The sequence below is a fragment of the Crocodylus porosus genome, unplaced genomic scaffold (assembly GCF_001723895.1).
Source record: "Crocodylus porosus isolate Cpor-Errol unplaced genomic scaffold, CroPor_comp1, whole genome shotgun sequence".
NCBI classification, from domain to species: Eukaryota; Metazoa; Chordata; order Crocodylia; family Crocodylidae; genus Crocodylus; species Crocodylus porosus.
The window spans coordinates 96,055,413-96,067,489 of NW_017728906.1; the positions used below are offsets into that span (position 1 = coordinate 96,055,413).

Genomic DNA, 12,077 nt, shown 5'->3' on the forward strand with positions numbered 1-12,077 from the left:
AGAGTGTATACAGGTAAATCAACTGGATGCAGGTACACAGGGTTAAATTAAACTTTTATATGCAGCTTGCTGACTCTATTGAGTTTTACAAGGCTCTACTGTAACTCTGTAGGTTCTATAACACAGACCCTAGAGCTAAGCAGGATTATAGTACTGTTAATTCTGAAAGGTTTCAGCATATAAGGATTTTTAGTAGTTTAATAATTGCACTTAAGCCGAAAATGAGATCCACCAAAACCAACATATTCTTAAAATAGAATTAAGGGAAATAAAAATTACAATTAAGTACTAAAAAGAATTCATAGCACCTTCTTTTTTAAATACTCATCTCAAAATAGGTTAATCAATTTTGCATAAAACATTCCAGGAAAAAAATGCTATGTTGGTATAGATGCTGCCCTGTTATGTTTCAAGTAGGTCAGTTTAGCGTTAGTGGAAATGTCTGTGTGAAAGAGAGAGAGAAAAAATGGTTTACTATGGAATTATACAGGAAACCCTCACTATTTACGGGTTCGACATTTGCAGTTTCAAATATTCGTGAATGCTGAACCTGCTTCTTAAATGCACTTAAAGGAGTGCCTCAGGAGCTCCATGCTTGCTCCCACTGCTGCCACGCTCCTGCCACCGCTGCAGCCACATTTCCACCATTGCCAGAGCGGCCATGCCCTCCCTCCTCACAGCCACCAGGGGCACTGGGTTCATGAACGCAGATGGTGATCATGAATGCAGTGCCTTATTCTTAGGGGCTATTCGCAGGGGTTGTGAGAACGTATTCCCCGCGAATGGCGAGGGTCACCTACACTACATTTCGGTTTTGATTCAAGCTGCTAGCGTCTCTACATCAAACTCAAATGTTTAGCAGTGCATTTTTTTCAGCACCTTCAGTGATAGTGTTACAATTGTATTTGGGAGCCTTTGCTTGGCCTTGATCAGGACTTGCATGATAATCCTCTGTGCAGAAAGTAGGAGTAAACACAGAGTAAGTGCTCACCTGATGGGCTTCACAATCTGGACTACAGTAACTGCAGGCTATAGCTACTCTTCTGATTAAATAGTTAACATTCAGATGTTTGCTAGGGAAAATGCAGTGCCTGTAGGTGAAATCATTTGAGTAGTGTATTCTCAAGGCTTATGGTAAATAATTTGTTTCCATTAAGGTTTTTTGTTGTCCTTCTCAGGAATTGCTTGCTAAGTAATCAGTGTATTCAAAATCTGTTTTTATTGTGAAAGGACTTAAAAATATATTTATTCTGTGGCATGTACTGATTTATTGTGAATGAAGAAATGAGTAGTGATTCATGTTGCTATCATTCCTGCCTTCCAATAATTGCTTTTTTCATCACCTAAATCAGAGATGAGAGGCCCTTGACTTTGGCCTTTATTATTTTATGTAGCAGATTCTTTTAATCTAGAAGATATGGATTTTTAGAATTCTAGCTAGCTAAACAAAAAGAAGACAAAAGATAAGATTAACATGCTTCAAGACAGTTACAATATTAATAAAATATCTATGAATATGTGATCGTATTTCATTTTTTTGAGTCCACAGGGGGACATAAATCTATCAATTATTTTGGGATCCTACTGGATGAAAGATTCCATATAAATCTGAATGTTTTTGTACACTTCTTACCTCTTCCTGCAGGTCAACCGACATCCCTTCTCTTCCAAAACATTAATAATATTTCATTAAAAATAAACAATACTTATTAGAGAAATGGGAATTGATAAAATTAGCTACTCTCTAAGCATCAGTTAAAGTAGGCATCCAAATGGTAGAAAGTACAATATCTTAGCCAGGTATGTCTACACATCGTTGCAATCTCACCACACTGCAGTGTAAACATAACCTAAATCTCTAGTAAGTATTAATAGGCATGTCTCTTGCAAATCAAGAGGAGTTATTTCACCACTGTATTCAGCACTGGTTAGGTCTCACTTGGAGTATTGTTTTAGACCCCTTGCTTTAAGAAAGATGTTGACAGAATGGGCAGAGTCTATCAGAGAGCAGGCTAAATGAACTAGGGTTATTTAATCTGTAGAAGAAAAAACTGAGGGGAAGTTGGTTACAGTCTTAAAATACTGTAAGGGTGATTTATAGAGTGGAAGGAGATATACTTTTATGTGTCTAGGGCAGTAGCCTCTGACTTTTTTACGGTGGAAGTCATTTATTAGAAGTAAAGGTTACCCCAGGATCTACTGCGACCCCACCCTGCCCCACTACCCCATGCACCCATGGGCCGAGGAGTGTCCCAGACCTGGCCAGGCTGGGACCAGATCCCGCCCTGTGCTGCAGCTACACTGAGCTATGCCCACCCAGCAGCCAGAGGACTGTGGCATTGGGCCAGAGCCCGGCCAGGTCTGGAAGACTCCGTGGTCCAAGGGTGTGTGGGAGGGGAGCCTTCCATCCCTAGGAGCACCTGGCAAAGGCCTGGGGGCCAGTGCCCCCCAATCTGTGCTCAGGACAAGGTGACTGCTGCTGCAGACTGTCTGCTGTGCCATAAGCACAGGTGGGGGGGCATGGTCCCCAGGGCCTCTGTTTAAACACACTTTAAACAGCACTTTTATACTTATTTATATATAGTATAAACTGGGCATGTCTATGCATGCAATTAATATGCCTGAATTTTCTTTACAGAAATTTCAGGCTCATTAAAGCACTTTATGGTGCATGTCTACATGTGCGCCTCCATTGGAAGCAAATTGTACATGACAGGAGAAGCCCAGTCCAGGTCTGCTCTTACCCTGCTCTGGCCCAGCAGAAGCCATAATGACCCCTTATATTTGAATAAGCCTGGTACTTACTGCATGCAACTATCTTGAATAATGATCTACAGTTGTTTTATGTATGAAACACTGTTTCACGGCTGATTTGGAAGGGATCATGCCAGTCAGCTCAACCTGTGTGGTTCTAGTCTTAATGTGCTTACTTCTTTCTAGAGGGCTGTTAATTTGCTTATAATTTTGACTTTCTACATTTGCCAGTGTTGCAAGGACATGCTGATGTATTGTGCAAGGGCTGGGCTATAAAAACTTGTCAGTCAGTTTCATCCAACATGTAACAAGTACTTATTTTTTTTAAGCAGCCTCTCACTACTCTTAATACAAAGTTTATGCTTTCTGTCTAAATTTCTTCTCTTGAGTTTTTCTCTTCCTTCCTCTGGTATACATTGAAACAATAGAGATACAGATAGATGATTACATGGTGTTGGTTGCATCTATTTTAATTTTTGAGCTTTATGAATTTCATTCTTGGTAGCAAAAGCCAACTAAGTGTTACTTTTGAAGATTTTGCAGCTGTATATGTTGGAACTGGAACAACTGTATATGTAACCATTAAACTCAGATCCTTGTGCCCTTTGTACATAGTCACTAGAGATCTGAATACTTAAGAGAAAATAAGCGGGAGAGCAGCAGTCATCTGGTGCTTGCCAAGTTATATAGTGTCGATACTTGTTGTGTCACTTCTTGTTCCAGTTCTCAGGATAAATGTATATGAGTTAGATGTCGAGCTATTTGTTTGAACAAAGAAATAGAACAGAAAATTATGGAAAGGTTTTAAGCATTTTGTTGTAGTGTAAGTTGTTTACTTTCTGAAAACTCTTATTTATTGAGAATGGTGACACTATAGTATAGGTTAACCAGAGCTAGCTCTGAGTGAGACAGGTCAGATCAAAGAACCAATATCGTTAGGGCAGAGCTGTGTGTGGGATAAATTACCCTGCTAAGAAAAGAGTAAATTCCTTTATGAAGACCTTTATGTTAACATGGTTGTAGTGATCCTCCTGGTCCCTGAGATACATAGGTGAAGCATAGGGGGTGCACGTGCACTCCCTGAGAGCACTGGTGCACCCCCTGAGAGTGAGCGCTCAGGCAGTGGGTAGGCAGACCTATAGTGCTCCCCTCCTCCACCCCTCCTGAGAAGTGTTGCTGGCACTTCCAGGCTCGGCGTTTGGCTATGGGGAGGGCAATTGGCCACGGGGGGCCCCTCTCCACACCGCCAACACCAAAGCAACTGCTTGTGGACAGTCCCTGCTTGGTCCACCCTCGCTGCCGATGCCCATGTTGCCACCTGTGGGTGGTCGCCCAGCCTCAGGAGGCACCCGTCGCCTATGCTGAGATACCTGAGCTAGTTCTAAACAAGCTATCTTTTTGCCGCCCAACAATGTGTATCTGTAGACGGACTTAATAGAACTTTACGTTGTGGGTGGGTCCATTGAGCCAATGGTCTACAAAAAGTATTGGGAGCTTTCCCCGTGTGTTCCTTAGGGACACTACTTCACTTGGAATTCCTTGGTATACTGCTCATATACAATCTGAACACAAGTGCTTCATTTTTTAACTTTTATTTAAGAGGAAGTGGGATCAACTAGGGCAGGGGGTAGAATGGCAAACCTCCTGAGCTGCATGGATTCACTAGTAATTAGATTGTCCCCAATTTTGCTTGGCTGCACAGGAAAGTGTAAGGTGCCCTTAACTCACTGCCTGGTCCTGCCTAGATGACTGCAGTCATTGGGAGAAGCCGGGAGGGAGGATTTGGGGCTCCTTACTCAGTATTTCCTTTGACAGAAAGTGGGTAGGGAGGGACAAAATGAGGAAGCCCTGGCACTTATACTACTCGCTGCTTCAGGCAAAAGGGTGAGCCAACTTACTCCTGGCTCACCCACTTACTCCCAAACCTCTGAGAGTGGGATCAAGGTTGAAATTTTGACTGAGTCACAAGTCTCTGACCTTTCCTGGGTCATCACAGCACATTTACTTTACACAGAGCAGATTGGAAAGTGGCAATATAGCCTTGGATGAGATGAAGCACTGGAAAGGAGCCATTAAGAGGGTCTTAATATAAATGGAAATTAATCCTATAATCATTCAGTGCAACTGGGAGCTGGGGAGATGGCAGGCTCTAGTGCGGGGCTTCACCTGCTGCAAGGGCTTGAGCTATAGGCACAGGGAACAGAGCCTTGAGGATAAGGCAAGCTCCACTCCCTCCTCCATGCAGCACTGGCCAGAGCCATGCCTGCATCAGGCACAAGTGCCCTGACCTCCCTGCCTCCTGCTGCTGCCGCTGCCAGGGAATGGGGGCTGCATGCCACGGGAGAGTGTGTGGGGATCCCTATACCCCTCAGTCTCCCTCACACACCCACACCCTGCCCAGCTGAGCTCTGTGCTTCCGCTGCCCCTCTGGGAGGAAGAGGAGGGGGAAGAGTTCTCTCCAGCCTGCTTCTGTCCTGGGGGATAGGGAGAAGTGGGGGGAAGAGTCCCTGTCTGGGGCTGGGCGGCATCCCATACAGCCCCTTCCTCCCCTTCCCTCCCTATCCCACCCTACCCCACCCCACAGTGATGGGGGAGAAACTGGGGGAAGAGTCCCCGTCTGGGGTGAGCCAGCCTCACAGAGCCCCCCTCCCCATCCCCAAACAGGACCCTCCTCCCAGCCCCATAGCAGTGGGGGAAAGGTGGGGGGGAGTTCCCCTCTGGGGCTGAGCAGCCCTTGCACTTGCAAGCCAGTTCACTCTCTGCAGGTTAGACTAACCTGCAAAGATTGAACTAATTCAGGCTCAGGCTTTTTGAATGTCTGTCCCTACCCTTGGTGTCAAAGTGTCTAGTTTTCTTCTTGTTGCACATTATATTTTTCATGAGCAATGGTGAACCGTGTCATCTGTCTCTCCTCTCCATCTCCAAGCAGGTCATGGGAGCAAATATCTAGGATTCCATGTAAAATCCTGTTCTTAAATTATACTATATCTGTTTTTATAGATAGACTTGTTACTAGAGTACCAGTAAGGCAGCCAGTTTTAGAACTGTGGTAATCTATTTAACATTTCAGATATCCTCCAAAGATTTTAAAATAATTACTTCCACATTTCTTCGGAAGTCTCTTCTTGGATCGTGACCCTTTTTTCATTAAAAAAAAAAAAAGTGTTTTCCAAATCAGTCTTAGAGTTAAGATTTTATAGTTTTTGACTGGAGACTTTCTTGTTTTGTTTTTGTTTTCTTTTCTCTTTTGTGTATATAATCTTTTACCTTCCCTGAGATTCTAGCAACCGACAGCCTTGAGCAAGCATGCTGGGTAATAGTAGTGGCCATTACATTTAAGCATTTACTGAAAGAAAAAAAGACTTTTTATCAGAGGATTAGTTTTTTGATTAAATAATGCTGGTTTGTGTACTTTTCAGGGAAATTTTTTCTTTTTTCTTTTCGAGAAAGTAAATATATTGTCCAAAATTAAGTATTTTTATTTAGAAATACTGCCTAGATGTCTCATACCCTATGATATGTCATGGCCAGAGGTCCCAAGATGTAGTGCCTTCCATATTCAGAATGATACATGATTGTGGGTGCTGTCCAATCAGGAGACCTGGCCTCCTGAAAATAAATGGAATCAGAAGTACAATTTCTATGAGCACTGCTTGTGAATTTCTAATTAAATATTTTCTAATTTCTAATGCAAATATTTTGGTGAAGAACAGAATTTTTTTCCAGGCACATGCCCCATTTTCAAGTACCAGTATGTCAGGGAAGAGGATTTTTTTCACTGCTTTTTTAAAAAAAAATTCCTCTTAAAGGGAGGAGTAAGGGGCAGGACTTTGAATACAACACATCCAACTTTCATGAGGACCCTTTGGACATAGGTCCACAGGATGGCATCTGTTTGGGAGTACTGGGTCTCTACACATTCATAAATGCACTGTAGTTACTGTGCATTAAGTTTAGTACTTGTATAACCAAGTACTAAACTTAACATACAGTAACTGGTGCTACTGTGCAGTAGTGTTGGTGCATGACTTTTTAGGGATGCTAACTGCACAGTAGTGTATTAACATGGGTTTTGCCTTGCACGGTATTACGCAGTAGAATTAGGTTACTGCATTGCTATCACCTCATGTAGATACACCCACTGAAACCCTTCCCCTTAGCATGTGGGTTTGGGGGAGAAAGGAAATTCCCGGAAGATTCCATCCTGTAGGCCAGAGGACCTCCTGCTATAGGAATAGACATGGAAAGCATCACTTTTCAGAACCCTTGGCCATCAGGCTGGTTTTTATACTTTTCTCTCTCCTGCCTGTGATGACTGCTTTAATCCTCTTATGGCCCCTCTTTCATGTCCTCACCACCTCAGTTTGATTCTACCTGACCCTCATATTCTACTCCCTCCCTTTCCCGTCTTTTCTCTGGCCATGTTGCTTCTATGCCCTTCTCTTCTCTTTCACCTTTCCATGTAGCTGATACCCTCCTTGTAGAACTCAACACAGACAATTAATCCTCCCCCAAACACCAACCTTTTCCCTCAAAAAAAATGTGCAGCTAACGTGACATCTGTCAGTTACCCCTTAGTTCATTGTATATCTGTTTTTTTCCCTTTTCTTGCCCTCTGTATTCCCCATCTACTTGGATTGTAAATTCTCTGAGATTGGGGTAGGCTCTTACTCTGTGGGTGCAATATCTAATATTATAAATCAATGTTTTTGGTTGGCCCTGAGGTGCTACCAAAGAATAAATAATTAAATAAATAATCCTTATGCAGAGCAAGCAGTGTGGGGTGTCTTTGCTCTTCTACCTAAGCTGTGCACCTACAAAAAAGTCTAGTTCCAATTTGGTTGTATGTCAGTTTAAGTCATGTAGTACTTTACAGTTTCTCATTTTGCAGTTTCAGTTTTGTTGATTGCATTTATCTGTGTGTGTGCACACGCGTACATGCAAGCACGCTTTGAAAATATGACATTTTCAGTGTCTGCTTGGCTTTCAGTTGTCTATAGTGAGGCGCATTTTCCTTTGCCTTTTTGCATATCATAATTGTTTTTCTTCTCAAATGTACTGCAATTCCTCCCTACTTTACATGGTAGTTTAAAAGGAACAGTATATTCTGTGTGGTTATGCTTCCTCTTGTCAGTTGTAGACATACCAATATATTTTTCTTTTCCTTCTGTGTAAATTCTGCAATCCTTGATCAGGTAAAGCTGCTAATGATTTCATTAGTGACATGACAGTTTCCATTAAGCGGTATTACCTGTTGCTTAATGGAAATAATGTCTGCCAGGGGCAATGGAGTTCTAATTCAGTGAAAATTTAAGTAGCTAGAGCATTAGTCCAGAAAGTGATATAGATTTAGTTTTCAATCTGTTAACAGAAGATTTACCTGATTTAAATAAATATAGAGCTGTACCCATCATTAGGAGAAAAAAGAAATCTTCAAGCCCAAAGGTTGTGAAAGTCCATCTTTTGGCCCATATTGCAGGAAAGATTCCAAAGGGTGAAAAGGTTTGTGTACTGAGACACTTGGGAGGTGATTTATCACAAACTTTCCTGGAGTTTAGCTCCACATTACCTGCTCATGCCTAACTGGCAAAGTCTATAGCCCCAAAAGCTGCTGGAATAACTTGTTTATAAGAGAAGTGATGGTGATAGTTCTAAACACAGACCCCCATCTGCAGCTTTTCATCTTCTTTTTACTGGGTTTGGGTATTTAAATTACTATTCAATTTAGTAATAGCTGCATAGGTCTACAGTTAGGTCAGGATGGAGGGGTACATACGGATGGACTATAAAGTCTTAGGGTAAACGGATATAGACACTTCAGTGGTTAGAAGTGCTAGAAAAAGTGTCCGATGGCTGATGTATCCTTTTTCTTCATAGGGTGAAAGAGGTTTGCCTGGACTTCAAGGTCTGATAGGGTTTCCTGGAATGCAAGGACCTGAAGGTCCTGCTGGGCCGCCAGGTTTTAAGGTAAGTTGTATTTAATATTTTTGTGTATGTCAACACTGCACAGGTCAGTCCCATGCAGCGATACCCTGAGATCTGCAAGGGGTACTTCTATTAGTGCAGCTGTATTAGCGCAGCCCAATCTAATAAACCCTGTTTCTCATTAGAGCTAATTCACCCAGCTGCAGCACTGTGCTGATATGGCTGTGCCAGTTGTGCTTAACCTCCCATCCAGGGATCCATGTTATTTGGCTCACGGGGCTTCTCATAGGTGTAGAAATTTGACAGCGGGGGAGTAGTGGCAGCGTTAATTGCTGCAGCCCTGGGAGCAATTAACTGCCACTGCCAAATTCCTGGACCTGTGGGGAGCTCCATGGACCAGATGACATGGCCCTACATGCCAGATCATCTCAGCATGTGCTTGTACCATGGCTGGATCCAGTGCTTGGGGTTGAGCCAGTGCACAGTGTTGTGCGACAGCCAGGTCCAGCATGTGGGCTTGTGTTGTGGACCAACCCCACGCACAGGGGCATGCCAGATCAGCCCTGTAGACCAGCTCCACATGTTGACCAGCCTCATGCTGATCTAGCTTGCAGATCAGCCGCACACCACTTATCTAAGTAATGGGTTTGGAGACGTTGAGTGCCACTAAGTTGAGCACCCCTGGGTTATACTGTTTCCAATTCCAGAGCTAGCACGTGGAGAGCTAGCAAGGGTGTCTTATACATGGCACTGGCTTGTGCCATATAGTCACACCTTTATATGATCAGACTTCTTCAAAGCAGGGGTTGACAACTTACAGCCTGGGGGCCAGATCTGGCCTGTGAAGAGATTGGATCCGGCCCGTAGCAGTTCAGTGAAATGGCAGCTTGCTCCAACCACAGTGACAGAGGAGGCATCCTCAGGATTCTAGTGGCTGCCTTTTTCTATACAGTTCTCTTGCAGCATCTGCTAACAGCTGAGGAATGTGGGTTGTCAGCAGTTGCCCTTAGTGATAAAAAGGTTGCCAACCCTTCATCTAAACCATTGTTGCCGTGAAAGACAAATGCATTTGATTTTCTTGCAGGGTGATACTGGAGAACCAGGGCTGCCAGGAACAAAGGGAACACGAGTGAGTACCTGCTTGTATTTGTTTAATAGTTTGTAAGAAAGCTTTCTAGGAGATGACATCAAGTGAGGTTCCCCAGGGGAACTGAAATCTGTTCTGGGTCCAGCATTGTTCAATTATCTTCATTAGTAATTTAGAGAATGGAATTGAGTATTCACTTAGTAAATTTGCTGATGACAGCAAGCTGAGTGAGGTGACAGACAATTTAGAGAACACACTTAAGATTCAGAATTACCTTGATAAATTAGAAAAATTGTCTGAAATGAACTATATTCAGGAAGGATAAGTGACAAGTAGTGTATTCAGGGTGGAAAAACTAGATGCACAAAATGGAGAACACATGGCTAGATTGCAGTACTGGGGATTTACAGTGGATTGCAAGTGCTTACAAGTCAACAGTAATATCTTTGAAAAATAGTTAAAAGCATACTGGAGTGTCTTAACAGAAGTTCTATACTCAAGTCATGGGAAGTGGTTCTTCCACTCAGTTCAGCATTGGCAAAGTCTAAAGTAATGTGTCTGGTTTTTGGCACTGCATTTCAATTTGTCTACATATTTATTGGAAAGAATCCAGGTTAGAGCAACAAAAAAAATTTAGAGGTCTAGAAAACATGACATAAAATGAAAAGAACTGGAATTATTTAGTCTGAAGAAGACGTAGGAGGGCTTAGAATACAAAGAAGGGTTGTTACAAAGAAGACAACAGTCAATTGCTCTCAAGTGTTCACAGGGGACAGGGTAAGAAATAATGGGCTTAACTTGCAACAAGGAAGTTTTGATTTAGGTGTGAGGTAGATCTTTCTACTCTGAGGGTGCTCTAACACTGGAATAGGCTACCCAGAGAAATGGCAGAATCCACATGATTAGTAGTTTCTAAGTGCTGGCTAGGCCAAAAATTATCTGGGATAGTTTAGACAGCTTATCCTGTCTTGAACAGAGATATTGTTTAGATGGCCTCTTCTCCAGTCTTGTTTTTCTCTGCAATCCTGGTCTTCTGCTACCATCACGGTGTTTATCATTCCACCAATAATACCAATGGCCCCTGGCCTTGCTACTCACTTTGCATCCACAAGAAGAGCCCTCCTTAAACTGTATCACCAAGCTGCCTCTATTACCTTATTTAAAACCACCTTGCACTTCTATCAAAACACCAAGGCCCATTTTAGGTATTCCTATGATATTGCAGCTGTCATTCTTGCTATTGTCAATTCTGTATGATTGTGACACATCTTACATTTTTGTTGCTTGAAAGAGAACCTGAGATGTTTTTCTGCTGAAGGCTATCTTGCTTTGCATTTTGCAAAAATCTATGTACAAGAATTCTGCTGACACATTTTGTGGCCCTCCATCCCTCTCTAGTGGCTCTACTCTATAGAGGTTGATAATCAGTTGTAGGCTGTGAACTAAGGGAGTCTTAAGCTATCAAGAGATCCACAATTCAATCCCTAATGCTAATAATAAATCTAGTGTTATGCTGATTTGGATGCATTTTACGACTCTGCATGTTCACCACCACTGACAGCTTGTTCTTTTAATAGTACTAAGAAGTTTCAGGATAAAACTGTATCACCTAAGCTAGAGTGAGCACATGTATCTTTCTGGTTTGCTAGGACTTAAGTTTGATAACATTAGAAGACTAAATAAGTCAGTAGCATGAGAAGGACGCCATCAGACAAAATTCTGATTTGTTAAACCAGCGACTGTTTGGTAAAAAAAGAATATAATCATTTAAATTCTGCAATTGTTAGAGTAATCAGAATGAAATTGCTAAATTAACATGACTTATGTGAGATGAGGAAGCAACTGCAGTAGTGTATTACCATCATCTTTTATTGCATAAAGATAAATTTATAGTAGATTTCATGGTATGAGCGACTGTGGTGAATGTGCAAAACTAGAACTGCTTAGTTTTATTACCTGTGCTTTAAAGTTTTTATTGAGTCCCTATTGTAGAAAACAGAAAAATAAGGTTTTTCAAAATTAAAGAAAAAGCCAAAATTATTTATTTATTTTAATTTGCCTATTAAATAACATAGTTAAAATTTTGGGCTAATTTTGTGATTCTGTCTTATAATTTTGAAATGTTTATGTTCTCCTCTTTATACGTTTTCATTAATTACAGGGCCCACCAGGTTCGTCAGGATATCCAGGAAACCCCGGCCTTCCGGTACGTATGAAGCATATATATATTTACAAAGAATGTCAAAGAACATCAAAAATTACATCCTGCCTGGATCAACATTGCCTTGGTAACTGTTTCTGCTTTTGTCCT

General features: G+C 41.9%; 1 protein-coding gene across 1 annotated transcript in view; it reads left to right on the plus strand.

The window, feature by feature from the left end:
• Positions 1-12,077, plus strand: part of COL4A1 (collagen type IV alpha 1 chain) — a 193,659-nt gene that overhangs the window by 89,150 nt on the left and 92,432 nt on the right. The window contains exons 3-5 of the mRNA XM_019529666.1: positions 8,632-8,721; positions 9,764-9,808; positions 11,928-11,972. Coding sequence (XP_019385211.1) covers positions 8,632-8,721; positions 9,764-9,808; positions 11,928-11,972 — 180 coding nt within the window. The remainder of the gene's footprint in view (positions 1-8,631; positions 8,722-9,763; positions 9,809-11,927; positions 11,973-12,077) is intronic.